The sequence below is a fragment of the Lolium perenne genome, chromosome 3 (genome assembly GCF_019359855.2).
Source record: "Lolium perenne isolate Kyuss_39 chromosome 3, Kyuss_2.0, whole genome shotgun sequence".
In the NCBI taxonomy this organism is placed as follows: domain Eukaryota; kingdom Viridiplantae; phylum Streptophyta; class Magnoliopsida; order Poales; family Poaceae; genus Lolium; species Lolium perenne.
The window spans coordinates 32,163,264-32,184,561 of NC_067246.2; the positions used below are offsets into that span (position 1 = coordinate 32,163,264).

General features: G+C 46.4%; 1 protein-coding gene across 2 annotated transcripts; it reads left to right on the forward strand.

The window, feature by feature from the left end:
• Positions 1-13,716: 13,716 nt before the first annotated feature.
• On the forward strand, positions 13,717-17,099 carry LOC127340810 (fructose-bisphosphate aldolase 3, chloroplastic). Of its 2 annotated transcripts, none has more exons than XM_051366561.2 (6): positions 13,717-13,915; positions 15,051-15,320; positions 15,433-15,542; positions 15,629-15,719; positions 16,232-16,520; positions 16,589-17,099. In XM_051366561.2, exons 1-6 carry the CDS (start codon positions 13,778-13,780, stop codon positions 16,729-16,731), a joined length of 1,041 nt encoding a protein of 346 aa, XP_051222521.1. In that variant the 5' UTR covers positions 13,717-13,777; the 3' UTR covers positions 16,732-17,099. The 2 variants fall into 2 exon arrangements, with proteins under 2 accessions (XP_051222521.1, XP_051222520.1); XM_051366560.2 differs by having other exon boundaries at positions 13,719-13,915; positions 16,232-16,501; positions 16,580-17,099.
• Positions 17,100-21,298: the final 4,199 nt, after the last annotated feature.

Genomic DNA, 21,298 nt, shown 5'->3' on the forward strand with positions numbered 1-21,298 from the left:
TAGGCTAGCAAGGCTTATTTGAAACAAACACAAGGATGAACCGGTGCAGCAAAACTCACATAAAAGACATATTGAAAACATTATAAGACTCTACACCGTCTTCCTTGTTGTTCAAACTCAAAACTAGAAATTATCTAGACCTTAGAGAAACCAAATATGCAAACCAAATTTTAGCATGCTCTATGTATTTCTTCATTAATGGGTGCAAAGCATATGATGCAAGAGCTTAAACATGAGCACAACAATTGCCAAGTATCACATTACCCAAGACATTAATAGCAATTACTACATGTATCATTTTCCAATTCCAACCATATAACAATTTAACGAAGGAGAAACTTCGCCATGAATACTATGAGTAGAAACCAAGGACATACTTGTCCATATGCTACAGCGGAGCGTGTCTCTCTCCATAAAGTGAATGCTAGGATCCATTTTATTCAAACAAAACAAAAAACAAAAACAAACCGACGCTCCAAGAAAAAGCACATAAGATGTGATGGAATAAAAATATAGTTTCAGGGGAGGAACCTGATAATGTTGTCGATGAAGAAGGGGATGCCTTGGGCATCCCCAAGCTTAGACGCTTGAGTCTTCTTGATATATGCAGGGGTGAACCACCGGGGCATCCCCAAGCTAAGAGCTTTCACTCTCCTTGATCATGTTGCATCATACTCCTCTCTTGATACTTGAAAACTTCCTCCACACCAAACTCGAAACAACTCATTAGAGGGTTAGTGCACAATATAAATTGACATATTCAGAGGTGACACAATCATTCTTAACACTTCTGGACATTGCATAATGCTACTGGACATTAGTGGATCAAAGAAATTCATCCAACATAGCAAAAGAGGCAATGCGAAATAAAAGGCAGAATCTGTCAAAACAGAACAGTTCGTATTGACGAATTTTAAAATGGCACCAGACTTGCTCAAATGAAAATGCTCAAATTGAATGAAAGTTGCGTACATATCTGAGGATCATGCACGTAAATTGGCTTAATTTTCTGAGCTACCTACAGGGAGGTGGACCCAGATTCGTGACAGCAAAGAAATCTGGAACTGTGCAGTAATCCAAATCTAGTACTTACTTTTCTATCAACGGCTTAACTTGGCACAACAAAACACAAAACTAAGATAAGGAGAGGTTGCTACAGTAGTAAACAACTTCCAAGACACAAAATAAAAACAAAGTACTGTAGGTAAAAACATGGGTTGTCTCCCATAAGCGCTTTTCTTTAACGCCTTTCAGCTAGGCGCAGAAAGTGTGCATCAAGTGTTATCGAAGGGTGGTACTTCTACAGCGGGGTGTGGGCTTTTCTCAACCAGGCATAGTATATTAGATACATAAGTTTTAGCATCTCCCTTTTCATTAGTCTTAGGCGTGCTACTCTCATCAAACAAATTTTCAGGAACAAGCCAAGCATAGTTATTTTCTAGTGCATCATTCATAGCTAGGAGCTTACATGGTATTGGTGCTTTGATCTCCCCTCCATCGTCAATATTATTAGTGTATCTTATTCTATCTATATCCATCTTTTCAAGGAGACTAACAAAATTAGTAGGAGAACCAAGCATATTAAATTTAGCAAACACCTTTCTAGCTTCTCTTGCTAAACCACCAAATTCTCTAAGAAGGGTTTCTAATACAAAATCTTTCTTTTCCCCTTCTTCCATATCACCAAGTGTGAGAAACATGTGTTGGATTATAGGATTGAGATTAACAAATTTAGTTTCCAACAGGCGAACTAAATGCGCAGCAGCAATTTCATAAGTAGGCGCAAGGTCTACCAAGTGTCTATCTTCAAAATTTTCAATGGTACTAACATGGTTGAAGAATTCTTCTATATTATTTCTCCCAACTATAGACCCACGTCCTACCGGTATGTCTTTTGTGGTAAAATTAAAAGGAAACATGATGAAATAAGTAAAGTAAATGCAAGTAAACTAATTTTTTTGTGTTTTTGATATAGCAAACAAGATAGCAAATAAAGTAAAACTAGCAACTAATTTTTTTGTATTTTGATTTAGTGCAGCAAACAAAGTAGTAAATAAAACTAAGCAAGACAAAAACAAAGTAAAGAGATTGAGAAGTGGAGACTCCCCTTGCAGCGTGTCTTGATCTCCCCGGCAACGGCGCCAGAAATTTGCTTGATGCGTGTGGTTAGCACGTCCGTTGGGAACCCCAAGAGGAAGGTGTGATGCGCACAGCGGCAAGTTTCTCGAAGAAACCAAGGTTTAATCGGACCAGTAGGAGTCAAGAAGCACGTTGAAGGTTGATGGCGGCGGGATGTAGTGCGGCGCAACACCAGGGATTCCGGCGCCAACGTGGAACCTGCACAACACAACCAAAGTACTTTGCCCCAACGAAACAGTGAGGTTGTCAATCTCACCGGCTTGCTGTAACAAAGGATTAACCGTATTGTGTGGAAGATGATTGTTTGCAGAAAACAGTAAAACAAGTATTGCAGTAGATTGTATTTCAGTAAAGAGAATTGGACCGGGGTCCACAGTTCACTAGAGGTGTCTCTCCCATAAGACAAACAGCATGTTGGGTGAACAAATTACAGTTGGGCAATTGACAAATAAAGAGAGCATGACAATGCACATACATATCATGATGAGTATAGTGAGATTTAATTGGGCATTACGACAAAGTACATAGACCGCCATCCAACTGCATCTATGCCTAAAAAGTCCACCTTCAGAGTTATCATCCGAACCCCTCCGGTATTAAGTTGCAAAGCAACAGACAATTGCATTAAGTATGGTGCGTAATGTAATCAACAACTACATCCTTAGACATAGCATCAATGTTTTATCCCTAGTGGCAACAGCACAACACAACCTTAGAACTTTCATCACTTGTCCCAGGTGTCAATGCAGGCATGAACCCACTATCGAGCATAAATACTCCCTCTTGGAGTTACAAGCATCTACTTGGCCAGAGCATCTACTAGTAACGGAGAGCATGCAAGATCATAAACAACACATAAGCATAACTTTGATAATCAACATAATAAGTATTCTCTATTCATCGGATCCCAACAAACGCAACATATAGAATTACAGATAGATGATCTTGATCATGTTAGGCAGCTCACAAGATCCGACAATGATAGCACAATGGGGAGAAGACAACCATCTAGCTACTGCTATGGACCCATAGTCCAGGGGTAGACTACTCACACATCACACCGGAGGCGACCATGGCGGTGTAGAGTCCTCCGGGAGATGATTCCCTCTCCGACAGGGTGCCGGAGGCGATCTCTGGATCCCCGAGATGGGATCGGCGGCGGCGGCGTCTCTGGAAGGTTTTCCGTATCGTGGCTCTCGCCGGGGGTTTCGTCACGGAGGCTATTTGTAGGCGGAAGGGCAGGTCAAGAGGCGGCACGGGGCCCCACACCACGGGCCGCGCGGCCAAGGGGGGCCGCGCCGCCCTAGGGTGTGGCCCCTCGTCGCCCCTCTTCGTCTCTCCTTCGGACTTACGGAAGCTTCGTGGAAAAATAGGCCCTGGGCTTTGATTTCGTCCAATTCCGAGAATATTTCCTTACTAGGATTTCTGAAACCAAAAACAGCAGAAACAGCAAGCGGCACTTCGGCATCTTGTTAATAGGTTAGTTCCAGAAAATGCACGAATATGACATAAAGTGTGCATAAAACATGTAGATAACATCAATAATGTGGCATGGAACATAAGAAATTATCGATACGTCGGAGACGTATCAGTAATGGATTCTCTCACTAACTAGTACATCATCTAGATTGCCATGTGCTCGCTTCAATTGTGTATGCTATGTTTGTCACAGCAGGAGGAGATCCAAAAAACAGCTCACGAGTGCGAGATTGTGTGGGAGCAGAGCGGGAGAGATGAAAAGCCTATCGGACCGTTGCGGAATTTCACTAAGGTATGATCACCAACTTTGAATGTACGCTATTATGTTGTGGTGGCTTTGTAACCATGAGTTCCATGACGCAGAACACTGCACGAAAGATGCGGCGGTTAGCCAGCTTGCTAGGTTGCCGCGAAGGCGAAATTCCTACATCCTCCTCTTCTGAAGAGCGGGAGGTATGGACTATTTTGTTGCTATCAAATATGTTCTTACTAATTTCAAGTTTTGTAATCTCATGTGTTCTTGTTTGTGAAGATTCCTGACGACGACGAAATTCTGAGTCAAAGCATACCTCCAAAGCATACCTCCAAGCAAGCCCCACGGTCTGCTTACCAGTTCAAGCCAAGGGGCAATGCTCCAAACCGGTACACTCCGGAAGATTATGTCAACCGAGGAAAAAATGTTGTCATTGAGGAGGATGAGGCGCCGCCGCGGAGATCATCTTTAAGGAGGATGAGGTACGACGAGCCGTTATCTTCAGAGGAGGAGGAGCAGGAGGAGCAGGAGGAGCAGCAGCAACAAGAGCCACGGCAGCGGACGAAGAGGATGGCCGTCCGGAAGCAGCCCGTGAGGACGACTATTCGAGGACGACACTAGGATGTGCTCCGTGTTGTTGTGAACTATATCTTGATAAGTATCGAGTTGTGAACCCTATGTCATTTCGAACCATGTCTGTAATGCTACTTGTTGTTTGAATCTACTTGCTACGATGTGAGCTATGAAGTGTTATATGTGTATGTTCTGAAATTGCTACTTGTTGTGTCCAATGTTGTACTCAAAACTGTTGGAGTTTGGTATGATTTTTCAGGTTTTTAACACAAGTCAATGTGTGGCGCCCTCCACAGTGGCGTCACACTGCACAGTGTGGCGCCCGTGGCATCGGCGCCACACATGCCAGCCTATATCAACTATTGGGTCGAAAACATCCAGGGGCTCCGGACGATAAGTCCTTAGCCGTTTTGACAAGGTTCTTTGTGTGGCGCCCGCGGCATCGGCGCCACACGTGCTAGTATGGCGCCCGTGGCATCGGCGCCACACATAGAGCCTCGCAAAACGGCTAAGTCCCAGACGAATTGTCTCACAGTATGGTTTGGGCAATTACAAGTACATGTGTGGCGCCGTTGGGAGGGGCGCCACACATGCTGCCACGTCGGATCGGTAGACCAGCTCAGCGTCGAGGGCACCACGTCGGCTGGGAGAGTGGCGCCGGCAGGAGGGGTGCCACACTGGCATGTGTGGCGCCGATAGAAGGAGCGCCACGCAAAAGGGTTAGATGGGTGAAATAGTTTCGCCGGATGGTCAGTCTGTGCTTTTCTTTCACTTTTGGGTTATTTTTGTGCAAATCGCCATGTTTTTGCCCTTCACCGAGTGTTTTTAACACTCAGCCAAGATCGCGTCTCCCGTACTGTACCTTGTCGGCCGGCCGGCCAGCCGGCGGCGATGTATGCTGCCGTGGTATGCACAGACAAGGATGTACACATCTTGTCAGAACGACAGGCTCACAACGGACCATGTCGTGTCCACGCTTTCATGTTGCGTCTTCCGGTCGGACGCTACGGTGTCATTCTGTACATCTCGTCCACGTCGAAACGAATCGCTAGCTTCACCGCAGGGACCTCGGTAGCAGTGTAGCACACATAGGCCGATACGGTGTCCGGCGCCCGAGCCCGTCCCCGTCCCACAGAGGACGCACCGGGCACGTCGGACACAACGAAAAGCGAGGCGAAGCGACGTGGGCTCGACGCGTCAACGACTCATTTAAGTTTGGACCTAACCGTCGCCTACCTCGCGGCGGAAGTTATTCGCGCGCAGTGACACACGACGGCATCTTTGCCTTGATGGCGACGGAGGGGCAGGCGAGACGTCTCGTCGGTGCTACCGAGCCTCCACGCGTCGCCGGTGTTTGCACGCCACCGACCGTTCCCACGCTTTCTTCCCGCCTCTTCTAGCCTCTTCCCGCCTCTTCTCGCTTTCTTCCCGCCTCTTCTCGCCTCTTCTCGTCCGATTCGTCGCGCCGTCGAGCTCTCCCTCCAGGCGGCGCAGCAGGGTAGGGCGGACGACGACGCGCAACTGGAGCAGCGGCGTCTGGCCACCGCCCTACGCACGGAGAGGCGGCGCGCGCAGCAAGAGCTGCGGCGGAGGGCAGGCGACGACGGGGCGGGGCCGTCGAACGCACCATCTGGCGGTCAGTAAGATAGGTTTAGATGAAATGTAGCCGTTTTCATTCAAACTTTGTAATATATAATCAAATTTGAATGAAAACCTTTATTTTCATGCATCAATATTCATTTGGGGACGGCGTTTGGGAACGCGACTGGAGAGCAACGTCCCCTAAGTGCGGCACGAACAAAACACGTCCCCCAAACGCTCGATCCGGCGCGCTTTGGGGACGGTTTGGAGGACGCGACTGGAGATGCTCTGAGCCCTTGATGTATTAGAGGTTCATGGTCTTGCCCTTGTCGAGGTCCAACGTCAGGGAGGATTTCCTCGTACGTGGTCACGGCGCCAGCTGAGATGCCGATGCGCCGCAGGCCGCAGTTACTCGGCCGACACGTTCTGCTCCAAAATCTCTGCCGGCACGCATCGCCGCATTTCCCCCGCTCAAGCCAGGCAGAGCAGCCGCGCCGGGTGATAGAGGCAAACTTATTAGCAACCCCGCATGCGGCTACGACGAAGCTGCTGCACCGGCGGCTGCAGGGAGGCGGAGGAGCCATGCCAGCGGGTAAAGGCAGGTTGAGAGCCGGACCGGTGCAAAAAGCTTGATTTTTCGCCCTTGACGAGAGCGAAGATTTGACCGGAGAGAGGGGAAAACACGGGAGGCAGCCTGCACGATCTCTACCTAATCAGCGAGGTGACGTGCCCGTGGACGGGGAAGAACTCATTTGGTGAATTGGCCCGTTCCAAGCTGTGGGGAACCGTCCGGCCTAGACATGTTCCGGTAGCCATTGCATTCACTTGGACCAGGACGACATCAACAAGGCAAGGAGAGGGGAGGGACTTGATACGGCGGCACGGCGGAGATGATGGGAGGTGGACTGGTGGAGTAGCTGCACCATCGAGCAGCCGCGCCGGCGGTGAAGCGCAGAGAAAGAAAAAAACTGGATTTTCGACGGCGACCAGAAAGGGCATGGCAATCCAGACCGGCAGCTCTCTGCTCTAGCTATGGGGCAGCCGAGCGCACAACGACCAAGACGGGGCAAAAAGCCTAATGTCGAATGCGGGTCCTGCATAGAAAAGGAAGGGAGAAAGTGAAAACCTGATGTGACAGATAAATGAAGATGGAACAGAATGAGAGAAAGAAAAGGCTCAACTGACCATCAGCGGTACATTAAGGGTGTGTTTGGTAGGTCGGGCCAACCCAGCAATTCCAATCTCAACCAAGAATTCTAAAAATTTCGTTGTTTGTTAGCCCGGTTCTCCCGCGTGGGCAGTGCCCACCTCGCCCCGAAAAGGCCTCTCAGCCCTGCCCGGTGGAGAAGCTGGAATCGAGCTTCGCACCTGGGCAGGGCTGAACTCGCCCGGAAAAATGCCCCCGCGCCGCGCATCTGGCCCGAGTCCAACAGGGGTCGAACGCCCCCACCCTCATTTCCCCCGAAAACTGCTCTCACCGCAACCGGCTCCTGCACGCCTGGACGAGCCGGCGAATTCCTCTCTGCCACGCCTGGACGCGCCGACGAACTCCTCCGCCTGAACGCTCCATGGAGATGAAGCGCCGCCAGGGAGCTCGACCAGCGACGGGTCCGCCGCCTCCACGCCTGGACGCGCCGGCGGTGACCTCCTCCGCCTGGACGAACCACGGGAACGAAGCGACCTCCTCCGCCTGGACGCGCACGCGGACGAGCGCCACCTGGACGTGCACGGGGAAGCGCCAGGGTCGTCGGCGCCCCGGACCTCACGTCGCCGGAGCTGCCTCGCGTCGTCGGAGCTCCTCTGCCTGGACGCGCACGGGGACGAGCGCCGCCTGGACGTGCACGGAGAGCTCCTCCGCCTGGACGAGCGCCGCCTGGACGCGCATGGAGACGAAGCAGCGCCAGGAGCAGCGCCAGGCTCATCCGCGCCCCGGACCTCCCGTCGCCGGAGCTGCCTCGCCGGAGCTCTAGGGACCCGATTGCGTTTTTAGGGGCCCGATTGCTTTTGTTTCTTCTTTATAGGGACTAGATTGCATTTTTATTTTGTATGCAAGGATCTGATCGCGTTTCATTTTGTATGGAGGGGTCTTTGTGTAAATTTTATATCTTCTCAGCTATTCTCATCCCACACGACCCACCAAACAAGAGATGCACTCGGCATGTCTCTACTGGCCCGAGCCACCAAACACACACAAAAATCTGAACCCAATTAAGCTAGAGTCAGCTTGTATGAGGAGAGATTACAATTCTCATGTGACCCGGGCTACCAAACACACCCTAAGGAAACCATCAGCGGTACATTAAACCTACACTTGGGGCACAAAATCCACTCACTCTAGACATAATTCAAACATCTGACGAAACCAACATATTTGACACGAGAAAAATTATACGTAGAAAAAGTGTTATGTCATGCGCACCTAGAAAAAAAAGCGTGCAATCATAAGTGTATAATATAACATATGGAATAAATAGTTTGCTTAAACTCATTAATAACAATTACTATTCCTGGTATGTGTGCTACAAATGTGACATAACCTAATTGATGTCATCGCTTTAAGATTCAATATTTCCATTAGTTAACTAACAAAACTCGCAATAGCACTTTCAACTATTATGTTATTCCTTTAGTGAAATATTACTTTATAGATAAATACATTTATATCGAATTGATTAAAAAAATATTCTTGTCAATCATATGTGTTTGTTATTTTTGGATTTGGTTTGTGTTTTATTCTTCACGCTTTAAAATGATCAAAGAGCAAAATGAATTCATGGTAAATTATTCATATCCTCATTAATAAAATTGGTTTGATTCTTTCCTTAAACATACAGTTATTTTGTAATTATTTATTTTGATACATACATGCATTAGTTATAGTGACAATATGATTGAAGTTCTACTAAGGTTGATTATTCTGAATTGTATAACATTTTACGTTATATTTAATATCCTTGTAGCCCCTTTACTTTCTTGGCATGTCACCTTAAGTAACTAGATGATACCCCGCGCGTTGCTGCGAGAATGTTTAGTTATATACGCATCAAATTCTTAACTTTTATAATGGAAAACTATTTGCATAGGTTCTAATGATTTCTCATTATCGATTACAATATTTTTTAATCCAAAAGCTCCACAAATAGCTTGGATCAGTCAATGAACATTTGGCGGTACAGTACAAATGTACAATGACTTTGGTTGTCATTAGTAGCCTCAACATGTAAGTTAGTAGATCAGTATGGTCGAGCGGTCGCTGGAGTTAATAGATGGATTTGACTGGAAATTGCATTGAAATTTGGAAAGACATGATGTAGTCATACTTCCTGGCTAAGGTGTCAATTATACCCCTTCTACCCTGCTATCTAACAAAACTGCACCATGCACCAGGGAAATTGAGGATGCTTCCAATATTAGCTTTGCTGATGATCCAAGATGATTTGGTCTTTTGATTTCTGCTAGACAACATAGATGGCATTGCTTAAGCATCATTGTTGGGCATTATTCTTTATAATAAGTACCCAAGGACCAGATGAAAGTGGTAAAATTATGAAGAACAGAATACAGTGATAGTCGATTACCTGGATATGAAAGTGCCTGAAAATTTACGTGGTATCATCAAATTATCATGCTGTCTATATATGAAAATAAAGAACATACTTTCACTAACATCTAGGAAATCTTATGGTAAATCTTTCAGTTATTTGTCTATGTTGAGCATGCTCAAAATCTTTTAAGGTATTACTATAATTTGAAAACGTAAGTTTTTCAGAAGCTAACTTCCACTTTTGCAAAAGAACAAAAATGTTTGAATGACAAAATACTTATAAGAACCAATAAGTGTATATGATAGCAATATGACTTAAAGGGAAGATGCAGTTTCTACAGTTACACCATCAATGAAGGGGAAAGGAAGAATTGCTTGTTTATTATCGGGCACGCTAATCATCTTGAAAATAAAACAGAGCATGTAACCAAATAAGAAGGAGAACAGGAACCAAAAAACAATTATATAGATACAGAAGTATTTCACGGTGAGAAGATGATAAGTGATCATCAAGCGACAAATAACAATAATAACAACGGAATCCAACAGTTATAACAAACCTCGAGTATTGGTTTAAGTTCTGATAGTCCGATATAAGAATCAACAACACATGCTCTCATAGTCTGCATCATCGAAAGAAAAATAACTGTAAAATTATCTGTGAGAACATTTGATGGATTTATGTTGAAAAATAGTTATCAATCAAACGATGCAAATTGCTAATAATTGAACGGCGAAGTATGGACCAATAGCAATTTGATCTTTCCAACTAAAGATGATGCCCCATAAATACAAACTACAGGTTTGTAATTACGCGTTAAATTAACCAAAGTCGAGCTCCATGACCTTGCAAGATAAATCCATGTATTGCCAAATGATAAATCATCTCCTTTTCTCTCAAGAGTTTAGGATATTGAAGACGAAAGAAACCTTGTCATCCATAGCTGAATAAAATATATAAATGGATACCAGACTGTAGCGGGCAGAACTAAAATTCAGTAGTACACCATATATTACTTCAAATACATACGTGTGCACTGATCTGCTTAATTTCCTTCATGTCGAAAATTCAGTAAACAAAAGATCAAACATCCATTGAGATAGTAGTCAAGCAAATACTCTGTAACCCACTTGCATAAATTGGCAACATATCCATAGTCACATATGGTCCATTGACCTGAAATTACAAAGAGGAAAATAGGATTGGATGATAAGGGATCGGCGAGCAACGTAAAGACATGATTTGGAGTCAAAAGAACCTTTTTCTTTAGTGAACCGAAATCGCACAAATTAGTATATTATAGGACATGCTTCTGTAGTGAATATAAATCGCACATATTAGTATATAACTTACGGTAAAGAGAAGGGGATTTTCCAAATCAAACAAAACGGGGAGCGGGCTTAGTCGATTACCTGCAGATGGGATCCGGGTAGAGAAGAAGAGGTCATGATTTGATTGAATCCCAGGGAATGGAGGTTTGTTACCTGCGGAAGGCGATGTCATTGACTGAACCTGGGTTGCTCGATTGGCCGGACGTTCCATGATAGTGTGGCTTCGCTGATAGGAAGCTGGTGCAGGCGCATTCATGACGGTGGAGCAGCCTGGGGATGGCATCAGCATACGATTGACATCAAGGGTAGGCTTAAAATTTGTCGCATCGAGCAGCCTAGGTGAAGGGAAGGAGCAGATCTCATCCATAAAAGAGAAATCAAATCTATTCAGCCTTGATCTTTTTCTGTGGAGAAACTGAAGAGGGAGCAGAAAGTGGATCAGTTTCTTCTGCATTTGTTTGGCAATCGGAAGAACTGAAAATGGAGGCACAGGTTGTTGTGGAGTGGAAGGCGATGTGATAGTGCCGTCGTGGGGAGGGGAAGCGATCAGTCGTGTACAATGATTAAATTAGCTATCCATGTTGGAAACCTCTCTAGATTGTTTCTTTCATTACGTGGTGAATATGCTTAGGTGGCAGGCTAGGATTTGCTCAGAGATGCATGATGAGGTGGACACTTTGCATGTGAAGAGAAATGGGATCAACTATTAAGAATTTGGCAATCGGAAGAACTGAAAATGGAGGCACAGGTTGTTGTGGAGTGGAAGGCGATGTGATAGTGCCGTCGTGGGGAGGGGAAGCGATCAGTCGTGTACAATGATTAAATTAGCTATCCATGTTGGAAACCTCTCTAGATTGTTTCTTTCATTACGTGGTGAATATGCTTAGGTGGCAGGCTAGGATTTGCTCAGAGATGCATGATGAGGTGGACACTTTGCATGTGAAGAGAAATGGGATCAACTATTAAGAATAGAAAGATAATTATAATATTCCTTGGTTATATAGCTTAATGGTCCATGTAACCATAACATGCATCAATATCACATCCATTGATCTTGAATTTAGACTCTTTATCCTCGCCAAACAAAAATATCTCTATCTCTCTATGTCACATATTGTTCAATCGCGCCGCTTCGCCTTGTAAATATCTGATCACAATACTTATGTTCCTCTAGAAGTGTGTATGGATTTATATTATCTGATAGACCAGGACAAGGAACCCACCTCACTAACGATCGGAGAGCAGGATGCACATTGATGAGCCGGAAGCGGTGGCCTTTCTGCAGTAGAGGTGGAGACAAAGGAGGAGAGCCATGAAATGGTGGCGGATGCCCATTTGTGTGTTTCTCTGTTTTCTTTTCATCGTGGCATATGTTCTATTCTCCTTTCTGAAAGGTTTGTAGTATAGATAAACAAAAAAATGTCTACCGCATGAACGAACAAAACCAAGATCTAATATGCAGAAAATCAAGATCTAATCTACTAGATGAGAGCAATGAGATAGATCTTACCCTCGAAGACCGAAAACGTTCACGAGATCGGATCTCCTAGTTGATTTAATCGTTCATTTGCCGATCTTAATATCGCCGTGAAATCCTTCCGGCGCTGCAAATGGGTAACACCTCCGTACTCAGGCACATGTACGGTGTAGATGAAGACGTCCCCTCTCCTTTCCAGCGTGTATCGGATGGAGTACATCCTCCGGGAATACCAGTAGCACGATGGTGTGGTGATGGTGGTGAAGGAGAAATCCTACATGGTTCACCTAAGCTTGCTCAGGAGGAGGGGAGGGAGGAGAGGTGGCGTCTAGGGTTTCCAGGGGTGGAGTGGCAGGTGCCCTTGCCCTCCCTCTATAAATAGAGGGAGGGCTGCCCCCTTTTTCCCTGCCTCCCTAGGGCCGGTGCATGGAGAGGGGAAGAGAAAACTCCCCCTCCCCCAACACTACTAAGAAAATGGTTACCCCATGCGCACCAAATTCGGCCATCATCAGCACAACCGCGCGCGCTGGTGGGAACAAGCCGGTGCTAATTTCTTATCGTCGGCGCACAAGCCCGTGCACCGACGGTAACACACTTTATCACTGGCGCGTCATACTGGTGCACCGACGGTAACACACTTTATCACTGGTAAGCCGAAGCGGATTTTGGGTTGCAACCAAACAACAGGGGCGCCGTTCTGGGCTGCTACTAGGACTGAAAATCGACCTACCTAACAGACATATCCTAAATCTCCAAGGGGCCGAAAAAACTCTGTGTAGACCACCAAACAACGTGGCTTTTCTTTCCACTGCGTCAATGATGCAGGAAACAGAATGGATTCGCAGTGTGCTATCTCATCTCACATGGGCTACGGATTCCAGCAAAAATCATTGCTCAAACGAAAGGAGGCTTCACATAAGTGGACTGAGCCAAGATCTGCTCGTCAAGCTGAATTCTGGGCCTGGGCTTTAATCCACGATTAAGGGCTCTTTTCGTTCGTGATCTCCAACGTGCTCCCCACATTATGCTCAAAAAAAAAAAGTGCGCCCCACATCACAAAAAAAAAAAACTGGCCTCGGCGGATCCGCCCGTTCGCACGGCGGCGGAGACATCAACCACGGCTCATTAAACAAAAAAAAAACGCACTTCACCGTTCGGCCCTCTCCCTATTACATATTCACATCCGTACCCTTCTCCACTCACCATTTGAACTCGCAAACCACAAGAGAGGGACTCACCCAGAAATAGAGTATAACCCCAGGGTGTTCCGCATAAACTCGCTCGCTCGGCCTACTTTGTCGCCTCGCCTCGCCCTGCCCACCAACCCACCTCCCCTATTTCTCGCCGTCGCGTCCCCAAACTCCTTCCCACACAGCCCGATCGCATCGCATCAGGATCAATGGCGATGTTGACGGCCAAGCTGAGCTGCTCCCCGGCCGCCACCGCCAGCCTCGGCCGCCGATCCGGGCCCGCCCGCCGCGCCGCGGTCGTCCGCGCCTACGCCGGCTCCTACGCCGACGAGCTCGTCTCCACCGCGGTGAGCGCCCCAATCGGAACTCTATCGTTGTATGTGCTAAACGATCTGGCCCTTGGAAGTTTGCGTGTGTCGTGTACTGGAGCGTGGCGGCGATCTGGGGTGGCGGTGTGTTTCGTTGGTTGGTCTGTAGCATAGCGGCGATCCGTGACGGGGACTCCTGTGTGGGGTTGGGCGAAATGGGGATTTGTTTGTATGTGGCGATTGAATTAAATCTCCGTTCAGCCAACTTTTTCACCTTGTATTCATCTAGCTCAACCGCGCAACATAGAATTTTTTCCGTGCAATCAAATTTGGACTACTAGATTTCTAGGAAAGTAGGTATGCTGCGTCAGGGATCTCTTCTGTTATTTAAGACAGCAGGCTACATGATGTGGAGAAAAACCAGTGATAATTAGGCCCAGTCACTTGGATTGCATCTTGTACTTGCATCAGCCCAGATCAGGACACGTTTGGGTTGGTACGATCTTGGCTGTCCTTGTTAGGGGTTGACTTTTTAAATTAACATACAGCAAGGTTCAGTCTTCAGACTATTGTGCTAGTAGCGATGGAAGAAGGTCATGTGATGCTAGTGTTGCTTGGAAGATAAATTCAAAGATCATCAAATGTTTCATGCGCAATTTGACCATTCATGTGTTTATATTTGGCTACATATTCAGTTAGTAGATTGATGGGTGGACTTCCTGGTGTACGATTGCTATTTGATAATTGTATATGTGGAAGAAAAACTACCATAAGTATTCAAATTCTGGTTTTGTTAGGGTTGACCTTGTCTTTTCAGTTCTAATGAAAATGATCGCCTCCTTTTCAGTTCTATTGATGATTTATTTAGTTTCCGTTACAATGTTTCACTTTGTATTTTTTTTGCCGATTAGTGCAAGTATGTCCTCGTACCTATGAACCCTGCCTTCAGATTTGAACTATCTCAAGCCTGAAACCAACAGTGATGTTCGTATGATTGTTTGAGGTTGGGTATGTTAAAACCCTCTGCCTTTAGATCTTGAACTAACTTTTTTTTAAAGGCTTATATTTCGGAACGGAGTTAATATTTTCTAACTACTGCTCCTTCCTTTTTTTTTGCCGCAATGCGTTCTCTGTTTGGTTTATGACTGCAAATCTAATGGTCCACCACCTGCAGAAAACTGTTGCTTCCCCAGGGCGTGGGATCCTAGCGATCGATGAGTCGAATGCAACGTGCGGAAAGAGATTAGCATCCATTGGTTTGGATAACACGGAAGTTAACCGCCAGGCCTACAGGCAGCTTTTACTGACCACTGCTGGTCTAGGCGAATACATTTCTGGTGCTATTATGTTTGAGGAAACACTTTACCAGTCAACCACTGATGGCAAGACATTTGTTGACTGCTTGAAGGACCAGAATATCATGCCTGGTATCAAGGTTGACAAGGTATGCATTCCAAGATCTAGCAATCTTAGATTCACTGTGCTGTTGTAGTCAGCAAGAGAGTACTAGCATTCTAATTTTTATTACTTGATTTCCTTTGTCTCGCCCAAAAAAGGGTTTGGTCCCATTGCCTGGATCCAACAATGAATCCTGGTGCCAAGGTCTTGATGGTTTGGCTTCAAGGTGTGCCGAGTACTACAAGCAGGGGGCACGTTTCGCAAAGTGGTCAGTTCATACCCTCATTGTGCATTTTTTAACTCTTTATTGACTTTCCCTTTCTAAGCTTGCTATGGTATGTTGATCTTCTCCAGGAGGACTGTTGTTAGCATCCCGTGTGGCCCCACTGCATTAGCTGTCAAGGAAGCAGCATGGGGACTTGCTCGTTATGCTGCTATTGCACAGGTCACTATACATTTCCAATCACTGAACTTTTGCAAGGATGAACTGATCCCTTATTTTGTGTAATGTTGTGCTTATAAAAGCTTGACGAACGACATCATCCTTTTTTTATGCTTGTATTTGATATCTCGTACTTGGAACCCTCTGAGACGAAATAACCTGTCCTCATCCACTGAACTATATCTGACAAGTATTTTGAACTAATTAACAAGTGAAAAAGTTAACTGTCATTATGTTTGTGTAGGCAATCTGTTCTTGAAATGATATATCTCCTTTATGCTTGTTTGAATAAGCTTAAGCTTAGTTTGAAGGTGGAAAAAGTATGACTGCAGATGTTTTTATGTATTATGATTTCAAAGAAAGTGGTAAAATGAAGCAAAAAAGAAAAAAATGCAACAGTACATGTTATGGGTGCACAAAATTTAAGTAACTAAGCACACTATATTATCTTCTATTTTGTGCTCAGATTATTTTGGTATCTTTACTCAGCATGTTTCAACCTTAATAATCTGCAGGACAATGGTCTAGTGCCAATTGTGGAGCCAGAGATCCTTCTTGATGGTGACCATGGCATCGAGAGAACTCTTGAGGTGGCAGAGAAAGTGTGGTCCGAGGTATTCTTCTACCTGGCTGAGAACAATGTTCTGTTCGAGGGTATCCTGCTGAAGCCCAGCATGGTTACACCTGGAGCTGAACACAAGGAGAAGGCTACTGCTGAAGCCATTGCGCATAACACCCTTACAATGCTGAAGAGGAGAGTACCACCTGCTGTCCCTGGAATCATGGTATTGTCTCGATTTTTGAACCATTTTAGCTTCTCCTGATTAAACCGTAGCTATAAACCTGTCGACTTTTCTCTTCAGTTCCTTTCTGGCGGACAGTCCGAACTGGAGGCAACCATGAACCTGAACGCGATGAACCAGTCTGCAAACCCATGGCATGTATCCTTCTCCTACGCCCGTGCTCTCCAGAACTCGGTGCTGAAGACATGGCAGGGACGCCCAGAGAACATTGAGGCTGCGCAAAAGGCCCTGCTGGTCCGTGCCAAAGCCAACTCATTGGCGCAGCTTGGTAGCTACACCGGCAAGGGCGAGAGCGACGAGTCCAAGAAGGGGATGTTCCAGAAGGGGTACACTTACTGATGAGACGGCAGGATTTATATACGAGAAGATGCACGTCATTTTGCATCATGGTTTTGTTTCAATGGTGTGAATAATCACCAGCATGTTGGTGCCAACGGCTGTTAGCTCTATTAGCAGTGCAGAAACATTAGAATTGTCTGAAGTTTTATTTGTGAGAACAAACCCTTACTGTAATGCATACTCTGAGAAAGTTGATGAGCTCACTGGGGGCTGAGGATAGCATGATTCATGCCGTGAAAAACGACTTGGGCCGTATGCGTGGGTTTACTTATGTTTTTCTTCTTATAAATAGGCGTTTTACGCTTCAGTGTCCCCACTAGGGCTGGACGGCTGGTCCACTGGGTTCACAACTTGCCTAGAAGCAAAATGGTCACCCCAATATTGTCTACTTATTGTTCATCTGAACGGTCAACATTACCAACTTGGCCCCCTTATATCACTTCTACTGTTTGACGATGACAACATCTTCTTTGCAAATGCGATGATAGGAGTTCTTTGGTCATCATTGCGCGTACCAAGTGAAAATGGTGTGAAAGAATGGTTGAGAGTTCAAAGTGGGCTTAATGATCTCTACTTGGGTATGCCCACAGTGTGGGTCTCTCCCACGGGTACCTTTAACTTTCTCTCCGACAGAATTTGGAATTACATAAATGGGCGGCCAATGAAGCTTTGCTAAAGTAGGCCATTGCAACTTTTGTGACGTATGAAAAGATGAAGGCGGTTATCGCTATATCGTTTGTTGACATAGAAGGTTTTATGGGCTGTGGGGTTTGACGGCCTCGCTCTCTTCAACTAGGCCATGTTAGAGTTTGTATATGCTACCGTATAGGTATAGAGTAGTACTCTACCCTATACGGTACTCTCTCTGTACGCCACGCCTGGGGCTCTTCCAGGCCACTATTAACACGTACCCGAACCCTCTAACGAGGGTATCGTTCCCCTCACAACCAACATGGTATCAAGAGCGATTCCTCTTCCCATCTAGCCGCCGCCGCTCCCAAGCCGCCGCCGCCGCTCCAGGATTCTCCCTGCCGCCGAAGCCTCCTTCCCTGCTTCTCACCGGCCGGATCTCACGACCACGACCAGGACTTGTCCGACTTTGTGATCGGACTCACGATCACGCCCAGGAAATCAAAACCCTACCCTTCCCTCCCTTGATCGATGGCGTCCTCCTCGATGCAATCTGCGCCGGGCACACTTGGGGCGCCGCCGGCCACGAAACTCACTCGGGCAAATTTCCTTTTTTGGAAGGCTCAGGCTCTTCCTACCCTTCGGGGCGCCAGGGTCATGGCGCAGCTTGAGGGTACTGACCTGTCCCCGCCCGAGTTCCTTGAGGTTGAAGATGATGACAAGAAGAAACAGACCGTTCCCAACCCTGCCTATGACACCTGGGTCATCCGAGATCAACAAGTGATGAGTTACCTGATGAATTCGTTGTCTGAGGAAGTTCTCGCCCACGTGCTTGGGCTCGAGCATGCTTCGGAGGTTTGGGCTGCCCTCCATGAACTTCACGGCGTGCAGTCAAAGTCTCGGGTTTCTGCGTTGCGCGGTGCCCTGGCAAACACCAAAAAGCTTGACAAAACTGTCCAAGTCTATCTTACCATGATGAAAGGATTTGTCTCTGAACTCGCTGCTGCTGGCAAGAAGGTTGACGATGATGAACTGAAAGACTATGTTCTTAATGGGTTGGATGGTACTTTCAACCCTCTCGTTGCCTCTGTCCGTGCCGTGCCCTCTATGTCCTTCAACGATATGTGCTCCCAGCTTGAGGCGTATGAGTAACGCGACACTATGTTAGCCGATTCTGGTCAGCCCACCTTCACATCCACCGTCAATGCCGCTGCCCGTCATTATGGGGGAGGCGGAAGCCTCCCTGGCTATGGCGGTTCCTATGGTGCCCCTCCTGCTCCCTCTCCTCACTATGGTAATGCTCCTGGATATCGTGCTCCTCCTGGCTATGGTGCTCCCCCTCCTGGGTACGGTGGTCATCCAGGGTATGGTGGTGGCGGACAGCCTGGTTATGGCGGACCTCCTGCTCCTCCGCCCATGCAGCAATCCCCTCGCCAAGACGTACGCCCTCCTCGCAAAGGACGTCAGGACCAACCTCGCCGACCAAAAGGAGGCCGTGGCAAAGGGCGCGACAAGCCTGACCGCGTTGCCACTCCGTGGCAAGATGGTGTCCTTTGTCAGATATGCAAGAAGGAGGGTCACTCTGCTAATGAATGTTGGTGGCGTTATGGTGATGATGACGATGATGATGATGACACTCCTACCAAGGAAAAGGGCGCCTATGGTGTTGACACAAATTGGTATATATGGATACTGGTGCTACTAATCATCTCACGGGACAACTGAACAAACTCACTACTCATGATGCCTATCAAGGTCGTGATCAAGTCCACAACGCTAGTGGTCAAGGTATGCCTATTGCACACATTGGTCATGCTATTTTGCCCACCCCGCATAGCTCCTTACAACTTCGCAATATCTTGCATGTTCCCACTGCCTCTATGAATTTACTTTCCGCTCATAAGCTTGCGCTTGATAACAATGTGTTTATTGAAATTCATCCATTCTTTTTCTTGATAAAGGATCAGGACACCCAGCAAATCGTGTTTAGAGGTCCGTGCTATGGTGGTCTCTACCCCCTTGTTCCTGTGTCATCGGGGTCCTCCAAGTACGCCTTCGTCACCGTCAAGCCTTCATCCTCTACATGGCATCGCCGTCTAGGACATCCGTCATCCTTTATTGTCCAACAAGTTCTTAGGAAGAATAAGCTTTTACATTCCCCAGAAATAAACCCTTACGTTTGTGATTCATGCCAACAAGCCAAGAGCCATCAGTTACCCTATCCAGTGTCTACTAGTGTTTCCACTGTTCCTATGGAGCAAATCTTTTCTGATGTATGGGCCCTGCTCCTCTGTCTGTAGGCAAACATTCATACTATGTAAGTTTTATCGATGAGTATAGCAAGTTTACATGGATTTATTTTCTTAAGAAACGGTCTGATGTGTACCAAGTGTTTCAAGATTTTCAACAATTTGTTGAACGCAAATTTGAGCGCAAGATAAAAACTATGCAAACTGATTGGGGTGGAGAATATGAAAAACTTAATGGTTTCTTTCAACGTGTTGGCATTACTCATCATGTGTCATATCCTCACGCTCATCAACAAAATGACTCTGCTGAGCGCAAACATCGCCACATTGTTGAAGTTGGTCTATCTTTGCTTGCCAATTCTTCCATGCCTTTGAAATACTGGGATGATGCGTTTCTTACTGCCACCTTTTTGATAAATCTGTTACCTTCCAAGGTCCTCCAGTTTGATACTCCCACCCAAAAGCTTCTTGGAATTACACCCAACTATGAGTCTCTTCGTGTTTTTGGCTGTGCATGTTGGCCAAATTTACGCCCATACAACAAACATAAGCTTTCTTTTCGCTCAAAGCAGTGTGTGTTTTTGGGATACAGTCCCCTTCACAAAGGCGTCAAATGTCTTGATGTCTCTACCGGCCGGGTGTATATTTCTCATGATGTCGTGTTTGATGAGAACATCTTCCTGTTTGCCTCGTTCAACCCAAATGCTGGTCGCCGTCTGTCTGAAGAAATTCTTCTTCTTCCTCCTTCCATGCCATCTTCCGACTCACATGATAGGGGTGTGCAAAATAATGATCATATGTTGCATATTGTGCCAGTTGTTTCTCCTCCACAGGCTACTGGTGAACAGGTTCATTCCTATGTGGAGCGAGAATCCCCATCCGGTTCTGACGATAATGGTGCAAATCTCACATCAAATGATGAATTAGGGGGCTCAAATCATGAAATTACAGATTCTGCTGTTTCTGCTGATCCCGATGAGGATTTTTCTGGTGAATCTCCCTTGGATCCGGCGTCAGATGCAGACTCTTCTTTCCGTGCCGGTGATGCCCAGTCCCGCCCTACCACGTCGCCGACAGTGCTGGACCCTCCTGCTGGCGATGGCGCGTCTCCAGCTGCAGTGGGCGCACATGCGCCTGCAGGTGATGACCCACAAGTATAGGGGATCGCAGCAGTCTTCGCGGGTAGTATAACCCAATTTATTGATTCGACACAAGGGGAGACAAAGAACACTTGGAAGCCTTAACAGCGGAGTTATCAATTCAGCTGCACCTGGAAACAGACTTGCTCGCAAGAGTTTATCAGTAGTAACAGTTTTATAGCAGTAGCAGTAGTGAAATAACAGCAGCAGTAGAGATTTTAGTAAACAGCAGGATTAAAATACTGTAGGCACGGGGACGGATGAACGGGCGTTGCATGGATGAGAGAAACTCATGTAACAATCATAGCAGGGCATTTGCAGATAATAATAAAACGGTGTCCAAGTACAAAGCAATCAATAGGCATGTGTTCCAATTATAGTCGTACGTGCTCGCAATGAGAAACTTGCACAACATCTTTTGT

Coding starts and splice junctions, on each gene's coding strand:
- LOC127340810 (XM_051366560.2), top strand. CDS start 13,778: ATGGCGATGTTGACGGCCAAGCTGAGCTGCTCCCCGGCCGCCACCGCC. Junction 15,720..16,231: donor GTTATGCTGCTATTGCACAG/GTCACTATACAT, acceptor AATAATCTGCAG/GACAATGGTCTAGTGCCAAT. Junction 16,502..16,579: donor CTGCTGTCCCTGGAATCATG/GTATTGTCTCGA, acceptor TTTTCTCTTCAG/TTCCTTTCTGGCGGACAGTC.